The following is a 20,009-nucleotide window of genomic DNA, read 5'->3' as shown; positions in this document are numbered from 1 at the left end:
TTTTTCAAAGATCTAAATGGCAGCCCCTAAAGGGTAAGAATCATGACCAATTCAACAGTATCTTCCTACTCCTTACTGTTTTTCATATTATAAACACTCAATAAATGATTGTTGAGTGAATGAGTGTGTTCAGGCCTTAGATTCACACTCATCTGTGTAGGCTCAGCTGGATCTGTCTTATAAAAGCCTGTTGTGCCTTAGAAAGAAAAAAGACTAAAGAACAAGATAAGGTGGCTGCTCTGACCAGCCATGTGACCTTGGGAGGCATTTTAACACTGTGGGTCTCAGTGTCTCCATCTGTAATATGAAGGAGTGGGACTAGCTGATGTCTTAGATGTGCTTCGGCTTTTAAATTCAGAAAACAAAACACTACAACATCTTCCAGAAGATCAGGGGGAAGACATTCCCTCTGTAAAAGTTTCAGCAAGAGCAAGAGTATCTCGTTAGCTAAGCCACTGTCACATTTTAGCCCCAAATCTAAAAAACCACTCCAAGGAGACCTGAATTAATCTTTTTTTTTTTTTTTTTTTTTTTGCATTCTAGGTTTAGGGGAAAAGGGAAATATGTATAGGGATGAGCAGGCCTTCAGACCTTTGTTCTATTCAATCTGCATACACATTCTAACCCTACACAGAGAAAACAGATTGAAAACAACGGCCCCAGAGCACTGAGAATAACTCAGCTATCAAGGGAAGATTTGAGATTACACAAACTTTATTCTACACTATATTTAAATTAAGAATCATGTCAACTTGAAATGACAACAGAGTTTTTTTAATTTCCAAATATGTAAGTCACCTTATTAAATCAGAGTTGGCCGAAGTAAAAGTCTAGAGAGCACCCTCTAGTGGCAAAGAGTGCAATTGCTGAGTAGCAGTTTTGTCCTGAAATTGCACAAACTGGGCAAATGATAGCTGCCATTTATTGAGCACTTATTCCATTTCAAGGACTGGCCCAGATGTTTTATATGGTAATAAGATAAATGATTTCATAAGATCAATTTTCAATGCCATAGAACTGGAAGCCTTTTATTTCACAGAGCCCAGGCTATACCTTAAGATTTATTTCACTGCGTTTCCATGCTGTCTTCCTGGACCCTGGGGTGGCGTCCAGCCTCAGCACATTCTCCTGCACCTTTATGGCACCTGCCTGGAGTTCTGAGCTGTGGTGGAGATGCTCTATAAGTCATATTTCTCTTTTATTTTCAGCTCAGAGCCCCTCATTTCAAGTTGGCAAAATGAAGACAGAAGAGAAAAAAGTAAGCAACACTGAAAAGAAACAGGAAAAAAGGGGGAAAGATACAGCCCAACACCTTATAACAATTTTCATGAGTCCAAGGATCTTTTAATTCAAACAAAATTACTTAATATCCATGATTCTAGACGCATTTAATAAACAGCAAAATACTTATTTATATGATTACAAGTTGCCTTCGTCAGTGATCTACATCCTCCTCAGATCTTTCGAGTGTCCTATGTGTCTTATGTAGTGAATTTCTGTACTGAGCATCTCATCTGAGGAAACTGGTGCCCATTTCTCAAAAGGGCTTGCCAAGTATTACCAACATTTGCCACAAACCGAGGCCTGAGGAGACGAATATTTTCGAACATTCTGATCACGAGTGTTCTGCCCCTTCCTTAGAGAGCTCGACGTCCCAGCACCCACGCCAGGGTGAGCCCTCCACAGAGGCTGCAGACTAATGCATCATAGCTGACCAGACCCATTCTTATAGCAGGCTCCATGGGCCCAGATCTTCGAACTTTCTAAAGGACACTGGAATGTAGAAACCTCCTAATTTTTAAATTTTGGAAACTTTGAATGTAAAAAAAGAAGATCAAGCTATGTGTAAACACTGTCCGAGCCAGAGGTGTCCCTCCAGTCGCAGGTTTCTGCCTGTGCCCTTGGGAACTTTGAAGACTGAGGTTCCAGTCACCCTGGGAGATGCCTTCCTGACCAGATCCTGAGGACCGTGATGAAGACATCCAGAAGAAAAGAGCTGCTGGGTGCTTCTGATGTGCTCCACTGTCACCGTCAGTGATGCCTCATTAAGGCAAGAAGCACATGCTCTTACTCACTAGTCCCCCTTACTTGATACTCTCTCGTTATTTGGATATTTCCACCAGTTTCCAAGAATATACAAGTTTGCAGTGTCTGTTGTAAATCACTTATTTGCTCTCTCTGTAGCCATTCAGAGTCATGCCTTTTTCTTTGTGGTCGTTCAAACTCTTAAAAGTTACAAGTTCAGCAGCTTGATGGTTTTCAACAGTATTGTGAGAGCTGTTCTTTTTTCACTTAGTTTCTTTAAAAGATGAATGGAATGAGGGCTTTCCGAGATTTGGGGTAGTCCTCAAACATCTTGATGTAGAACCTAAAAGACAAGAAAAGAATAGATATCACCAAGCAGTGGTCAACAGTTGACATTCGCTGTATCTGAAATCCCTGTTACAAATCAACCTGCAGTTCTCCAGGGCCTGACTCTTCCAGATGGCCATCTGTCCATCTTCTGTCCCTCCTGCATTCTATCTCTTATCAATGTTGAAGCTTCTTGTGTTGAGAAATAAAATGGTAAATTTTATGTAATGTATGCTTTACCATAATAAAAAAAAAATAAGATATGCAGAAAGAAGTACTCAACGGATTCTGTTGAGAAATTCAGTGAACCAGAGACCCCAAAGACCATGGGCAGGGTTAACCTGAGAAAACTGGCAATGTTCCCAGGAAAATATCCCCATGAGCCTGGGAATGCCAAGAAAACTTCACCTTGTATTAGGGGTTGAACTGTGTCCTCCCAAAATAGATGCTGAAGTCATAACCCCTAGTACCTGAGAATGCGACCTTACTTTGGAAACAGGGTCATTGTAGATGTAATTTACTAAGGTAAGAGGCACACAGATGAGACCATGTGAAGACAGAGGCAGAGATGGAGTGATGCAGCTACAAGCCATGGACACCAAGGATTGCCAGCCACCACCAGAAGCTCAGAGGAGGAAAGGAAGGCGTCTTCCCCGGAGCCTTGAGAGAGCACGGCCCTGCCCACAGCTTGGTTTCAGACTCCTGCCCCAGAACTGTAAGGGGGTAAATTTGTGTTGTTTAAGCCACTCAGCTTGTGGTCATCTGTTTCAGCAGCTCTGGAAGACTAATACATCTTGGGAAAAGGCTTTCTCCTTAAGTGACCAGGCTGTCCTCTTAACTCGTTGAAGCTGGTAGCTCTCCAGTTATAATCAAGATGACACACTCTGTTAAAGCACCTTAATTTGAACTGGGGACAAATAGTAATAACATATTACAAGAGGTGGCTGGTGATTTCTGTGCTGTGATTTGAGGGGTCTGGTCAGCTGCCTCCCACAAGGCCCAGGTAGCCCTAGAGAAAGACGCCCTCAGGCCCTCCCTCTGGAGCAGCCTGACATAATAGGATAGGGCCTCAGTTTGGATTTTGTTGTTGCTCCAGCTGGAACCCTCTGGTGGAACTGCTGTCCCTCCACTGACCAAGCCCAGTTGAGTCCTCCCTTCTCAGGGTCCCTCCAACTGCTGTCTGATGCCCTTTCCTCCCCCACACCCTCTCTGCCTCTGGTGGGCAGCAGACCCTGCCTGACGTGGGGAGAACTGTTATACTGACTCTCTAACAGGCTGGGGACCCTCTGCTGCCCTTTGCCACCAAGTCCAGGAGGTAGCAGGAATAGCTCATGAGGAGAGCTGCTGCTTCATTCATTTCTGACAGGTCTCTGTGTAAACTCCACTCTGAGGAGAAGAACCCATGCTTAGTTTAACCTTCAAAATTATGAAATTAATCATTAGCTGGACTACAATCCCTATGCAGGAGCTTACAACACTCCTTTCAGTCCTAGTTCCAAGTCCGTTACCCCTTGGGATAGTCTCTCTCTCTCTCTGTCTCCAGTAATCACTGGCTTTCTCTTTCCTCCACAAAAGGCATTTTATAGAAAAGATCTGAAATTCACATCTAAAGCCTGATAAAAATTAGTATGTTACCATTTTTCTTCCAGTGAGACTTTTAGTTAGCTCTTCTGTACCCCATCCCAGGTGGGGGTGTTGGGAGAGAGGTGAGAGTTAGGAAAACTTCAGAGGAAAGGTCCTAAACCCCTGCATTTCCTGGCATTCCCCAGGTGGTGGGACAGTATTGAACTGGCACCACACAAGTAATTGCTCACCCTACCTTCCCAGGAGGCTAGCAATGACCTGGCTATGATTTATGGAAGGTGGGGATATGGGAAGGAGGGGGTACCAAAATAAGCCCTGGTATTACACAGATCTTGGAAAAATAATCCTGGACTTGCCAGGGCTCTGTGACTACCTGAACTGTTAGCACCAAGTTTAGAATTAAAAATAACAGCCACACCAGGCATGGGGCTAGTGCTTTTCCCCAGTGGTTCTCTATCCTGGCTGTACCTCAGAATTATCTGTGAACCTTTAGAAAGTGGTGTCCATGGAACACACTTTAAGAAATGTGGCATAAGTAACTTGAAGCATGGAAATGGAAGTCACTTCTTGTACCTCTTGACTCTTATGTATAGCCCACTGCCAACCAGAAGCCATTGCCAGGTGAGCCTGCTAGGAGGGCACAGAGGCTGGGTCAACTAACTCATGTGCACCAAGGCACTTCTCGCTGGGAAGCCTTCTTCAGCAAGGTGGCATGGTGCCTTCCCAAGTCACCTCGGGTGCCTATGTCTACACAGCTTTATTTTTGTTTATAGAAAAACATTGTTACTGCTACTGTCATCCAGCTAAATTCCAACTTCGGTGAAAGCCCAAGAAGTCAGAACTTACCAGTCCAGATTATTGTAACCTTACCTTATAACAATAAATGTCTTAGGTTTCTACATCTGACCCAGTGCACTAAAAGCCTTTTTAGAGAAGAAAGCTACGTGCATGCTGCCACTTTGACAAGTTTACCTATGGTGGTGAAAAGCTCGCAGCCCAAGGAAACAAAGAGAGAAAAATGCAAATGCAAGTGCTGGGAGGGACCAAGAGGCCAGTGCATAGCCGCTCCATTCAATGATTTCACCAAGGAAATTGGCTCCCGAAACATAGGTGAACAAGCCACCTGCGTGCAGAAGAATCGACAAGTCAATCAACGAACTGGATCATCGTGACATTAAAACCCCTCTGCTTTATTCCAAAATACATAAAGACAGATAGAACAAAGGTTGGGCTGGAGACTCCCTTCACAGCCATTGAAGTCTGGTGGAATATTCTTGGGTAGGAAATAAAACAAAGCAACAGCAGCCTGTTGCCCTCAGAACATCCTGGAAGCCTGAGGAGCGGCCCCAACTGCTTGATGGGCCCCATCCAGATCTCTACCCACTGCTCTACCCACTGAACCACTGGCTCTGGACAGGACAAGGATGAGATGCAGGAGGCCTGGTTTTTGCTTTGTTCTAGTAACGTTTCCAGGCCACCTCTAACCTGCCCACTCCTTGCCTGGACACCCACATGGCCAGTCAGCATCTTTCATGTTCACAGTCACACCAAGTGAAACAGCACACTACGTGAAAGTGATCAACCTGAACTGACGGGAGAAGTAACGAACTCTCTTTCAGCATTTGCCCTCCCGCCTCTGCAAGGCAGTGGGGTCTGTTCACGTTTATAGCAGGGAGTGGGAGCTGCAAGCCTTTGCCCTCCTGGAGGTCTGCTTCTACTGAGTTTCTAGACAACCATGTGTTTCTGGCTGGCTTCTACGAATTTTAAAGATTTACTTTTATATCCAACCAAGTATTTCTGACCTCAAAAGTATGTCTAGAAATCAGCACATTTCTAATGAGAGCAAATATATCTACATTCACACTTTCTGCCCCACACTAAACTGGGAAAGTTTCACTGAAAGCAAATATTTTCTTTTCATAATTATGTAAAGAATATTTTGTTTTTATAGTCTCTAAGAGCTTTTCTTAGAAAAGCAGTCTTTCAAGAGCTTTCTCTGTTTTTCTTTATTTGTCTAGTTACTGAGTAAAGATTTAAAAAATCAGAATCCTTTAAACTGATCTTTCTTAAAGATAACTTCACATCAGCAGTTCCCAATCTGTGATTCCCCAGACCCCAGGAGGAACCGCCGACCTACTGTAAAGGGTCTATAAATTGTCTACGAGTAAAGCAAGTGGTATATCTCAACATATAGTGTTATTTTTGTTTGAAGTAGATACTGTTAGAATGTTAGCAACATTTAAATCCATTTAAACATGTTACTGAATTCATAGTAGCTTTGTCATTATTTCCTTAATCAGTGGATATTAACCTGCATTAACACCATGTTGTAATTCAGGAAATTTTTTTAATGTAAATAAAATGTATTTACATCGAAAAGGGTAGAAGCCATTGACCTACACAAATACCCAGCCAAAAATATTGAAGGGTTACTTGGACTGGCTCACTCCCACTGCTTATATTTGTCAACTTCACACCCTGGTTCCTTAGGAATGGTTAGGGTTTCAAATATTCTGTGTCTTTAACTCTGAAAATGCACTTGTATTATAAGACCTCCCATCTTAATTTTTGATTAGGTAAATATGGTTCTCCAACCCTTTATGAATGTATAACTGGCAGTAAATACACAAGTACTACCCATGGCTACTCACTAGATCAGCCTAGATCAGTGGGAGGGTACAAATTGTTGTCCACGCATGATTCAGCTTTATTTGCTAACCTAGGAAGGATTGACACTCTGTGTATACATGATGGTTAATTTTTTGTGTCAACTTGACTGGGCCATGGGGTACCTAGATATTTGGTTAAACATTATTTCTGGTGTGTCCGCGATGGTGTTTCTAGATGAGATAAACATGTGAATTAATAGACTGAGCAAAGAAGATTGCTGTCCCCAACATGTGTGGGCCTTGTCCAATCCACTGAAGGCCTGAATAGAACCAAAATATGGAGCAAGGGAGAATTCACTCTCTCTGCCTGATTGTCTTCAAGCTGGGACCTCAGTCTTCTCCTGTACTCAGACTGGAACTTACATCATCTGCTCTCTTGGGTCTCCAACTTTCGGATGGCAGATCATGGGACTTCTCAGCTTCCATAATCATGTGATCCAATTCCTTATATTAAATCTCTTTATGTATTTATGTCTTTATCTATAACATCTATATCCATATCCCATTGGTTTCTCTGGAGAACCTTAATACAGCACATGATAATCTTATTTACTGCAACTAGGTGGCAGCCTATTTCCACCCTTCCCTAAGCCTCACATTTCCCCCACCTTCAGGGTATTGTGATCTTGCACCTTCCTGAGGGCTCTTGGACCTCTCTTGGACTTCCAGGTGCAGATCAGAAATGCAAATGTGTTGTGGGGTAGGATGGGATGTGGAGGAGAAGTCAGGGGCAAATCGGGATATGTTGTGTCATTTGTGACCTCACTGTCCCCTCTCCATTTGTTACTCATAGCACAATCCATGGGGCAGGCTCCCAAGGAAGAGAGAGAATCTAGAGGGTAGGGAGATATTACCTTGTGGAATTTTATAGATGATTTCTCCAGGCTTCCTGAGCTGCCGCAATATATAGTCACTATGAATGTTGATTCCCATTCCCAAGAGAAATAAGAAGACACCTTGGGAAAGAAGAGAGAGAGAAGAAGTTAAAGAGGTATCCTGATTTTGGTGTTTTTCTCATAAGCTAAGCTTTTTTCTAACAATGAAGAAAAGGGCATTTAATTTTAATTCTAAGATTAGTACTAAGATATGGGGAAAAAAGTGGGGGGCAATTAGCCATGGTCCCAAATTTTGGTAGAAGGGCCATGCTGTTTCAAAGACCAAAAGACTGAAATTGCATAGTGTCATGTGATGCAGGAAGGTGACAGAGGAGAGAAAGGGAGGCAACACCGTTGTCCAGCACTTAAATAAAAAAATAAGCAAATAAACAAATAAATGAATGAGTAAATAGCAAGCTTTGGGCTCATTCACAAAATAATCAAACTGTGGTTGGCAAACTCAACATCTAATTCCAAGACCTTCTCTTTTGCCATCCCATGCTATAGAGGCTGGAAGACTGGAAAGTGGTCATGTGACCTACTTCTGCGAAGAGGATGTAAAGGGAAGTCTTCTAGGGGCTTCCTTGGAAATCTTTTGTTTTTCTGATAAAAGGGTAGATGGCACTAGTGTCTCTACTGCCTCCCTCCTCCTTCATTGCCAGGCATGATGCCTTGAGCTGTAGCACTGTCTTCCAATCATGAAGTGACTATCATGAGGACCAGAAAGATGAGCAGAAAGATGGAAAGTTCCTGGGATCTTAATGACATCAGTAAGCAACTAAAAGAATGCAGAAGCCACCTATCTTTGAAATATAAATTCTTAATTATTTAAGCCTCTATGAGTTGGTTTTTTGTGACTTGTTGCTGAGAACATTCTTGATTAATACACCCATTCTCATGAAAGTAATGTGAGCTACATTGGAGAGCTTGGCACCAGCAAACTGGTTTCCACCACTGCCCATTCACACACACACTCTCCTTCCCCATCCACTGGTACACAAAGGGCTCTGGTCTGAGGTGAGGGGAGCCAGGATCAGGGATGCTAGGTCTTACATCCCAATGGGCATCATTACAGCCCAGAAACACTCACTATTCTACATAGGTGCCCAATCTCACCTCTCAAAGAAGTGTATTTGTGCTGAGCAAATACATGAGGCAAAAAGCAAGAACAGTTGAACTAAAAACTTTCAGATCTACTCTCACCTCATAAGTTGTGATATGAAACAATGATTTTTGATCTTGTCAAAAGATCATTGGCCTGGAAGAAAGGGAAACTGAGGAGGGACACCAATGGTGGTGGTCAGGGGTAGAGAGAGGGAGGGGGGATAGCATGCACAGCAGTGGACAAAGCAGGAACCTTGGATAAGATGTCTGTGTGTCCTTGGACAAGTCACTTAACCTCTCTCAGCCTCAGTTTTCTCATCTGTAAAATGTAGATTCTAACAGTACCTATCTCACAAGGAAGGTATGAGACTCAGTCATGTGTTCATTCATTCATTCATTTATTCAACTAACATATATTGAGGGCTTACCATATACTAAACACTGTCCTAAACACCAGGGATACAGTAGTGAGAAAAACAGTCAAGATGTCTGTTCTCACGAAGCTTACATTTTAGTGGAGGAACACAGGATTGAATTAAAATAATTTAATATTACTGCAGAGCAGAAAATCAAAGTAGGATAACGAGATACAAGTGAATTGGGGTGGGGAGGAGGTGTTTCTAGTTTAGATGAGGTGGATAGCGAACGCTTTTCTGAAGACTGGGCATTTGTCCTGTGATTTGAACAAAGAGAATGCAAAGGTCTGATGGAGAGCAACCTAGTAGAGGAACCGACAGGTGCAAAGGCCCTGAGGCTAGAACAGGTCTAGTGTGTCTGAGAAACAGAAGGAAGGCTGGGGCAGTTGAAGCTTTAAGATAGAATGGAAAGTGAGGACAGACAGGTAGAATAAGCGAAAAATCACATCAAGCATCATAGGCCTTGATGAGGTGTTTGGAGTTTTAAGCGTAAAGGAAGCCATTGGCAGGTGTTAAGCAGGGGAGAAATAAGATCTGATCTCCGGTTTTTTATAATGACAAAAGAAGTATATACATTATGTGGAAGATTAAACAATTAGCAAAAATAAGAAAACAAAGACACTTTATTCCTACCACCTAGAAATTACCACCAATAAACACCTTAGTGCATATCCTCCCAGATTTTCATCTTATGTAATATCTAGACCATATTCCAATTTCCTCAGATGTCCCCAAAACCCCTCTTATAGCTGGTTTATGAGAACTAAGGTCAATATAGGAGCACACCTGGCCTCAGGTCATTCTATCCCTTTAGGATCTTTTAATCTAGCCCAGACCCCTGCCTTTTTGTTTGTTTGTTTTTCAGGACATTGACTTCTTGGGAAGACCAGATAGTTGTTCCTCAGAACGCCCCTCCTTGGGAATTTTGGCTTACTTGCTCATGGTGGCATTTTACTTATTTCTCCATTCTCTGTGTTTCCTATAAACTGGCATAAATCAGTTTCCTGTGTGGTTACGTTACCAGTTTAACAAACAGTTAGGTACATTCATTTATTTGTTCTCAATTTTAGGGACTTTTTCCATTTAGATCGTTTTTTAACTAAGTTTTGAAGTTTCATGATTCAAAGGAGAGAATTACATTAAAATAAAGCTCTGTCCATCATCCCATTCTCTTTACCCCTAACCCTACAGGTAACCTGTAAGTCTCACACCATCCTTGTAAGATTTCCTTTTCCAATTTTACACACACATTTTCCTTTTATCCCATAAAAAGTAGCATACTATCTACACTGTTTACGCTTAATTTATTTTTATTTAAGCACATGTTCTGGAGATGTCTCCATAAGAGCACACAAAGATCTTCCTTGTTTTTATTTTATTATGTTTGTTTGTTTTTATGGCTCCAGAATACTCCATTGTGTGCATGCATCAGCATTCATACAGCTAATCCTCTGGTCGTTTGTGTTTTCAAATGTTCCCTCTGACTGAGTGTGGAGAAGGGGCTAGTGTGCCAGCCTGGTGGAGGAGCGGTTAAGTTCCCAAGCTCCATTTCAGCAGCCAAGGCTTCACCGGTGCCGATTCCAGGCGTAGACCTGCTTATCAAGCCATGCTGTGGCAGGCATCCCACATATAAAATAGAGGAAGATGGGCACAGGTGTTAGCTCAGGTCCAATCTTCCTCAGCAAAAAGAGGAGGATTGGCAGCAGATGTTAGGTCAGGGTTAATCTTCCTCAAAAAAAAAAAAAAAGAAGATGAAGAAGAAGAGGCTAGTGACAGCCAGGACCAGAGGGAGGAAGTCTAGTTTGAAGGTCACTGTGGCAGTTTGGGCAAGAAGTCGTCATGGTACAGACTAGGATGAAGTTAGTGCTGTTAGGGAGAAGTGAGCCCAACTGGCAGCTGTTTTGGAGCTAGAGGCTGCAGTACTAAGCTGATGGAGAGAATGTGATCTGTGATGTAAAGAGAGGAATTAAGGATAATCCCTAGATTTTTTGTTTGAGCCAAGTTTTCAATTGCATGCCATTCTGAGCGGCATGATGAAATCTCATGCCATCCCACTCCATCCCGCCCGGGATGTGAATCACCCCTTTGTCCAGCATATCTATACTATGTAAGTTTTCAGATCAACCATCGTGGTATCACAGTGCTTGTGTTCAAGTAACCCTTAGTTTACTTAATAATGGCCCCAAAGCACATGAACAGTAATGCTGGCAATTCAGATATGCCAAAGAGAAGCAATAAAGTGCTTCCTTTAAGTCAAAAGGTCAAAGTTCTCGACTTAATAAGGAAAGAAAAGACTCATAGGACGAGGTGGCTAAGATCTACAGTAACCTTTATTACAGTATATTGCAATAATTGTTCTACTTTATTATTATTTTTTGTTTTTAATCTCTTAGTGTGCCTAACTTATAAACTAAACTTTATTATAGGTATGTGTGTATAAGAAAAAACATAATATATATAGACTTCAGTAATATCCAAGACTCCAGGCACCCACTGGAGGTCTTGGAATGTAACCCCCAAGGATGAGGGGGCACTACTGTATAGAGAAAAGACCAGGGGGGAAGGGTGAGAGAAGGGGAGAATGGAATCTTTGGGAGGTTATTGCAATAGGGTGAAAAGAGGTGATGATGATTTAGACTGTGGGAAGGGGTGCTACCTGGGATGTGGGTGAGAAGTGGTCAGGTTTACTTACCCACGCTAAACCGTAGGTCTGTGTACCACTCAGCAGGATATTCAGCACAGTAAACCAGGTAGTAGCCTTGGAGGAGTCCATTTCCCACGCAGAAGACAAAGCCTCTGAAAAGGAATGCAACTGGAAAAGGCCTCCCTCTAGTGAGAAATGAGTAAACAAATGTCCTGGGATATATGGAGAAGAAAGGTCAGGATCCATTAAAAAAATCAAACAATGAGATTAAATAGACAATCGCATTAAACCCATTTTTAAAAACCATTTTCCCTAAAATTTGTGCAATAAAAGAATATTATTATCTGGTTCTAGAGCAATCATTTATACTATTATTTTCCTTGTTTCATTAAAATCCATAGTAGCCACCATTTATTACCTTATTTTATTCTCACAACAGCCTTGAAAGGTAAATTTCATCTCCATCCCAGTACTTAATAAATACAAACCTATGAGCTCAGGATTGGAAATCAGCTTTATTTAAATCTAGATGTGAAATACAGTTTATTCTGGAAGAAATGTAGAGCCTGGCTTACCCCATGAAGCAGTGGAATGGCATTTTGGTAGCAGTCACTCAATCATATGGCTTTCCATAATGTTTCTCTAATATGATTTAATTACTGATATTGTAGCATTCCCTAGAAAGTGGACAGCAGAATCCCTTAAGAGAGATTCCTTTAAATGTTAGAAACTATGAATCTAGAAGAATCTAGGAAGACAGGCTTAAAAAATATAAATAGCCTCAAAATAAAAATTTGCCCAACGGGTAGGCCTGGTTGCATAGTGGTTATGTTCACATGCTCCACTTCAGCAGCCCAGGGTTCATAGGTTGGGATCCCAGCCGAGGACCTACATGCTGCTCATCAAGCCAGTCTGCGGTGGCATCCCACATACAAAATAGAGGAAGATTGGGAGAGATGTTAGCTCAGGGTCAATATTCCTCACACACACACACAAAAGTTTTGCCCAAGATATAAAGCTAAATACTAAACATCAAATTATGTCATCTTTATAATTTTTCTTCTGTTGTGGTGCAATATAACTGTCATACAGGAAAGTTCATGAGCCTATGTGAATAGTTTAATGAATGACTACCAAATAAACACTCATATAGTCACTAGCCAAGTCAAGAAATAGAACATTGTCATCATCCCGGAAGCTTCCCATTGGTCCCTCCCTCTTCAAAGTACCACCATCACCCCAGAGATAACCATTATCACCCCAGAGGTAATCACCATCTTAATTTTTTTAATAATCATTTCCTTTTGCTTTTTTACAATTTTACCACATTTGAATGCATACCTAAAAATATAGTTTATTTTGCCCATTTTTAACTCCATATGAATGGAACCATAATCTATGATTTCTAGAATATTCTTTAGTGTCTTGTTTCTCTCACTTATCATTTTGTTTCTGAGACGGAAGCATGTTGCAATGCACAGCTATGGTTCATTTATTTTCACTGTTGTATATTATTATGTATGAATATACCACATGTATTTATCTATTTTACTTTGATGGGTATTTGGGTTGCTTCCAGAGTGTTCTACTCACTCACGGATTACTGTCCCATTATTTTGGTGATTTTCCATTTTATGTTTAAATCTTTGATACATCTGGGACTTATTTTGTTGTAAGAAGTTACATAAGAATCCAACTTAATTTTTTTCCTAATGTTAGTAAGTTTTAAATATCTCTTTCTCCCTAATATGCATTGTCATTGGTATTATATATTAAATTATCATATATATATCAAATTATCATATATATAGTCTTCTGCACTCTTGATTCTGTTCCATTGGTCTATTAATTGCCAGTACTACACTGTTTTAATAACTGTACTTTTAAAATATGTCTTAATACTGGGTAGTACTAATGTCTTAACACTTATATCATTCCACTTTTTGAGGACTTTCAAATTACTTTTGATTGTGTATTTGTCCATGTCAACTCTAAAACCAACTTGTAGGACATCCCCATCCAAATTTTAGAAATATTCTTAAACTTAAAAATTATTTAAGAGAGTGAAATGGCAGAAGGAGGACCTCCAAGAGTTCTCCCCTTCATGAAAGCAAAGAAAAAGCTGGCTGGCAAAAAAAAATTTCAGAAGCAACTTTTTCAGAACTCTGGATATTAACCAAAGACTTGCAGCAATGTGGGGAACATTTAGGCAAGAAAATGGCTGAATCTCAGTAAGGGCTACAAGCTTACTTTACTGGCTTTAACTTACCCTAGTCCCTTCTGCCACTTTCCAGTGCTGCATGGCCTTGAAAAGTTACAGCCCACATTCAGGACTGGAGGGAGCAAAACAGAGCTTGAGCTTTTTAAAAGCCTCATTCTCAAAGAGAAGTCATTATTTTACCTGTTTGGTTGTTCCCTGGAAGACTCCACTCATAAGGTTTGTCTTTATTCCACTTCACTCAAACTTACCCAGTGCTAAAAGTTTCTGGGGAGGGGAGATGATTTTTACTCTTTTAAAAGCACAGTGGCCTGAGGCAATGGATTACAGGTGGGGCAAACAATAGACTAACCAAAAAGCTGAAAAGGGAAGATGAGGAATGAGAATGCCCATAAGGGCTTCAAAAATCTCAGATATATTTCTGGAAATATAGACAGCCATGCATATGCACAAGGCTATAAAGATGGTCAAAAAAAGACCTGAAAATGTCCTAAGCTCTCACCTCTGATTGACCTTGAGGTATGCACGAGTAGCAAGTGAAGCTAAAGCAGAGTTGTAAACTATGTGAGTGGCTTCTGAAAGAGTTCCCTAATATGCACATAGAAGCCCTTGGCAAAGACCAGGAGACATGCTGATTCCAGGTGTTTAAGGAAATCTCTGTTCAATCATTAATCGATCATCAAGATAACCAAGCAGTATCTTCAGTGACCACAACAACAAAAATAAAGGCTTCATAGAATGGGTTCCAAAAAGTCACTAAGTAAACAAACAACTACTACAACCAACAAACTGCAACCAACCACTACAACCAACAAACACTGGGAGGCAGAAAGAATCTGATTTCCAGAGTTGCCACATAGCATTATTTGAAATGTTTTTAGTTTTCAACAATAAACTATGGGACATGCAAAGAAATAATAAAGTATGATTCATACATAGCAAAAAAAAACGACCAGTAGACACTGTCCCTGAGAAGCCCAGACACTGGACTTGTGAGACAAAAACTTTATTTTAAATATATTCAAAGAGCTAAAGGAAACCATGTCTAAATAACTAAAGGGAAGTATAAGAATGATGTCTCATCAAGTAGAGAATATCAATAAAGAGACAGAAGCTGTAAAAAGGAACCAAATAGAAATCTGGAGTTGCAAAGTGCAACTGAAATGAAAAATTCACTAGAGTGATTCAGCAGTGGACTTCAGCAGGCAAAAGAATGAATTAACAAAATTGAAGATAGGTTGATTAAGATGATCCAGGCTGAGGAACAGAGAAAAAGAAGAATGAAGAAAAATGAACAGAGTTTCAGAGGTCTGTGGGACACAGAAGGAGAAGAGAAAGAGAAAGGGGCAGAAAGAATATTTGAAGAAATAATGTCCAAAAAATTCCAAAATTTGATTAAAAACCTTAATCTACACATCCAAGAAGCTCAATGAACTCCACATAGGCTAGACTTATAGAGATCCACACCTAGATAAATCATGATCAAACTGATGAAAGCCAAAAACAAAGAGAGGATCTTAAAAACAGCAAGAGAGAAGTGACTCATCACATACAAGCTATCCTCAGTAGATTAACAGCTGATCTCTCATCAGAAACCATGGAGGCAAGAAGGCAGTGGAATAATATATTCAGTGTGATAACAGAAAAAGAAATTGTCAAACAATTTTTTTATCTGCAAAACTATCCTTCAAAAGTTAAGGGAAGAAAAAAACAAATATATTGACCTTTATCAAAATTAAGAACTTTTGTGCAACAAAGAACATTATCAAGATAGTGAACAGACAATCTACAGAATGGGAAAAAATATTCGTAAATCCTATCTGATGATGATTTAATATACAGAACACATAAAGAACTCCCACAACTCAACAACAAAAATACAAACAACCCAATTAAAAGGGCAACAAATTTGAACGGACACTACTCCAAAAAAGATAAATGAATATCCAATAAGCACGTGAGAAGATGCATTAGAGATTAGGGAAATGTCAACTAAAACCACAATGATATACCACTTCAAACCAACTAGGAGAGCGATAATAAAAATAACAAGTGTAAAATGGTGTGGCCACTTTGAAAAATAGTCTGGCAGTTCCTCAGAAAGTTAAACATAAAGTAGTCATATGACCCAGCAAATCCACTCATGGGTATCTATTCAAGAGAAATGTAAATGCATGTTCATACTAAAACTTGTACACAAATGTTCATCGCAGCATTATTCATCGTAGCCAAAAAATTTAAATAATCCAATGTCTATCAACTGAAGAACAGATAAATAAAATGTTGTATATCTATACAATGGCATATTATTAAACCATAAAAAAGAATGAGGTAGTGATATATGCTACAACATGAATGAACCTTACAAACAATATCCTACGTGAAAGAAGCCAGTCACAAAAGGCCACATATATCATTCCATTTATATGAAATGTCCAGAACAGACAAATCCTTAGAGACAGAGAGTAGATGATGGTTGCCAGAGAATGAGGGATGGAGGAATGGGGAATGACTGTTACCAGGTACAGGATTTATTTTGGCGGTGATGAAAATATTCAGAAATTAAATAGTCGTGGTGGTTGCACAAGTTTTTGAATATACTAAAAACTATTAAACTGTACACTTTAATATGGTGAATTTTATGGTATATGAATTACATCTCAATTTTTTCAAGTTAATTAAGAGAAATTTCAGACAATGTTGCACAGAGGTTAAATGTAAATTTAAGAGGTTAAATGGTAAATCCCACTTACTAGCTGTGTAACTGCCACTTAACTTCACTGTGCCTGTTTCTTCCTCTGCCTATCTCACAGGGTTCTGTGAGGATTAAGGGAGTCAGTGGAGGTAAAGTGCTTAGAATAGGATAAATAATAAGAGTTCAGTAGATGTGTTGTTTTTGTTGACATTATCTTTATTAGCTTGTTGTTAACATTACCTTTCTATTCAGGTACAGGTGGTTCCTTTCCGCTCATTCATGTATTTTGTGTCCCTCAGTAGGTTTTTAAGTTTCTTCATATAGATTTTGCTCATTTTTTGTTACATTTAATTCCAAGTTCCTTATCTTTTCTAATGCTGTTATGAGATTTTCCATTTACATCTTTTAACTGGTTATTTTACATATAAAAGAAGGCCTTTGATTTTTTTTAATATTAATTTTGTTTCCAGTCGCTTCCTGAATTCCCATATTACATATAACAGGGGTTTTTTTTCCCAATGTATTTTCTAGGATTTCTCAAGTATACCAGCACCTGCAAATAATGTTACACTTGTCTTTTTGAAGAATCTGGAAGCCTTCATTCTTTGACCACGCTCTGGAATGACATATACAGCACTAGAATTAGCCAGTCTTTAAATATTTGGTAGAAGACCTTTGTGAAATCAATCCAAGAAAGTATTATTGGGAGGAGGGGTTGTTAATATTATTGGCAATATCTCTATCTCTTTCATGGTAATTAGTTTATTTAGATTATCTATGCCTTCTGGAGCATCTCAACAAATTCTGGAAATTTTATATTTTCATAGAAAATCACACATCATTCAAGTTTTTAAATATATTTGTATCAGGCTGAGAAGATAATATTTTTATGATAACTTTTAAACTCTCAATATATTTTCCTATTACTCCATCACCACAAGAATCTCTTATGCTGTCCTTTCATAGCTATAGCCACGTGCCTACCCTCTCCCAACTCCTGGTAACCACTGATCTGTTCTCCCTTTTCAGAGTTTCGTCATTTCAAGAACATTATGTAAATGGAATCATACATATGTTACCTTTCAAGAGTGGCTTTTTTCATTGAATAATTCCCTCAAGATTCATCCAAGTTCCAGGATATATTTGCAAGTGAAAAAGGAAAGTTGCAAAATAGTACCTATAGTATGCCATCTTTTTGTAATCAAGAAAGGGAAATGAGACAATATGTATAGATATACAGATATATATAGATATATGTATATATGTATATGTTTCAAACTGAAACATGAACCCATTTGTATGTAAAATTGGTAACTCAACTACATATACAAAAGGAATCATTTCAAGTGATTTTTCAGCACAGTACTCTGTCTGTATATCCTTAGTAGGATATATTCTAAGGATAGAAAGAATAGCATAGAAATAATAAACTTTAATTTATTTTATTTTTATCAACAATACTGGTACTGTAACTTATAAATTATCTTATGTATATTGTCAGATAGAGCAAGAAAGTAAATATGCTACTGTGATTGAGAACTAGGATTTTCAGTGTAAAAGAAAAAGATAACAAATATAAAATCAAACGTAAAGTTGTAACGTTAAATTTGAATTGGAAATTTCAAGATGGATACATGACTTTTAAAACTGGCCCACTCAAACACCCAGGACTAATGACACACCAGCAGCAACAAGCCCACTAAGCAACCATGTCTTCATGCTAAATATCATTCCCTGAAGGAAGCGAGGCACCATGGAAAAATATCATGATCATTGCACATCAGAGGCAGGAACAGTTCAAGGTGAATCAGAGATGTTTTGTTGTGTTGGAAAGTAAGGAGACAATTGAAGATTAAAGGAGAGACAAGGGTTGTCAAAATTACATAGATGCCAACTGGAAAGGCGACTGGCTAAATTTGTGATAAATTGGATATCAAAAGGAATAATGACTGTAGTTGATCATAAACATCTGTAAACTGAGGTTAATCATTACTATCTCATTGGATTCTTGCAAAAATTAAATAAGATGATGCAAGAAAAAGTGCCTGACACAGGATAATTGCTGAATAATTTGTTTCTCCTCCTATTAATTCCCTGTGAGGAATTTGAGGGCCTGAAAGTAGCTTAAGTTTTTAGAGGAAAAGCGTCCTGAAAGTCTACAGAAAGGCCTTAAAAAACAGTTGTTTGCCTCCCAATGTGGCCTGCCAGTGCCAACAATACCTCTAAAACAGATCCAAAATACAAAGTCTTTGCCTTCCAAAAACCCAGGGCATAGTGCACACAGACATGCTTCCAAATTTAAACTAGGCATGCTCCCCACAACTACTCTCTGGCCTTTGTAAGTCTGAATGCAAAGTCAATACTCATCGCATCTCATCCAAAGGAGTATGTCTGAGGTAGGACAGGCTCACTACTATAACAAACAATCTAAATTATCAGAGATTCCACATACTAAAAGCTCATTTCTTGCTCCTGCCACAGTGCAATGCAATTCAGGGTGATGCTCTGCTCCACCATCATTCAGGACCCAGGCTCTTTCAGGGACCTTCCTCCTCTATCAGGCAGACAAAGGAAGAGAGAGCATGGAGGACTGCATAGAAGGGTTTATTAAGGGCCAGGCTGCAGGCTAGAAATGCCATGTATGACTCGCACCCTCATTCCTTTGGCCTCCCTCAATTACAGGGGAGACTGGGAAATGTAGCCTAGCTGGATTTCCCAGAAGGAAAAGGAAAAGAGGTTAGGTGAGCACATAGCACAGGCAAAAGGCTCTGGAAAGCCAGGAGTCCTGGAGAACAAGTGAAATTCTTCTGATCAGACTGACTTTGCTGTTGGAAAGCTGGAAGCAGTTCAAAATAAACGTTTCTATGTAGAAAGTGATAAAAACAATGAAGAGAAAGAGAAAGAGAGTCAAATAGCCCAAGAGGCTCACAGTGAGTGCTGTGGAGGTTTGCAGATGAGTTTCAACCTCAGATCCCATGCCCAACATAATAGCTGGAGACTCAGTTTCCCTGATTTGGGACCACTTTGCCTTAATTTCCTCCTATATTTCTAATATAAATTTTCATTCTTTTATGTTTGTTCTGATATGGAGATTGATAAGTACTCTGTAAATATAAGGTTTTCTATCACTGCTAAGTAAATATTCATTTAGGGGAATTCTTATTGGAAAGGGTTAACTGAAATTGCAAATCAAAATTAAATCAAAGAAAAAACCTTTAAAATTACACATCTTGCATACACTAACTCATATTTAACTAAGTCTTCTTCAAATATAAATGCTATTGCTAAGATTATCAAGCCTATTGAAGACTTTTTACTATATGAAATTTTAGACCTCATTGTCAATCAAAATAAATCCAAATTCTATATACAAATAGAAGGCTTCAATAAATATATATTTACTTATTATGTATAGTAATAATTCCTTCTTCAATTCCATCCCCCATTCATCC

The 20,009-nt window shown here is 39.4% G+C and overlaps 1 protein-coding gene across 3 annotated transcripts in view; it reads right to left on the bottom strand.

Annotated features, from left to right (window-relative positions):
- Window positions 1–696: 696 nt before the first annotated feature.
- SRD5A2 (steroid 5 alpha-reductase 2) overlaps window positions 697–20,009 on the bottom strand; it is a 48,229-nt gene continuing 28,916 nt past the window's right edge. Inside the window, exons 2-5 of one of the 3 annotated variants that reach the window (XM_001501522.4) lie at window positions 11,693–11,856; window positions 7,460–7,561; window positions 4,909–5,059; window positions 697–2,368 (exon numbers count right to left, since the gene is read on the bottom strand). In XM_001501522.4, the coding sequence (XP_001501572.1) occupies window positions 2,302–2,368; window positions 4,909–5,059; window positions 7,460–7,561; window positions 11,693–11,856 (484 nt within the window). In that variant the 3' untranslated portion in view covers window positions 697–2,301. The remainder of the gene's footprint in view (window positions 2,369–4,908; window positions 5,060–7,459; window positions 7,562–11,692; window positions 11,857–20,009) is intronic. The other 2 variants (XM_070236529.1, XM_070236530.1) reach the window with 2 other exon arrangements.

The sequence above is a fragment of the Equus caballus genome, chromosome 15, assembly GCF_041296265.1.
Source record: "Equus caballus isolate H_3958 breed thoroughbred chromosome 15, TB-T2T, whole genome shotgun sequence".
Taxonomy (NCBI): domain Eukaryota; kingdom Metazoa; phylum Chordata; class Mammalia; order Perissodactyla; family Equidae; genus Equus; species Equus caballus.
This window is presented reverse-complemented; position numbering and strand designations above follow the sequence as displayed.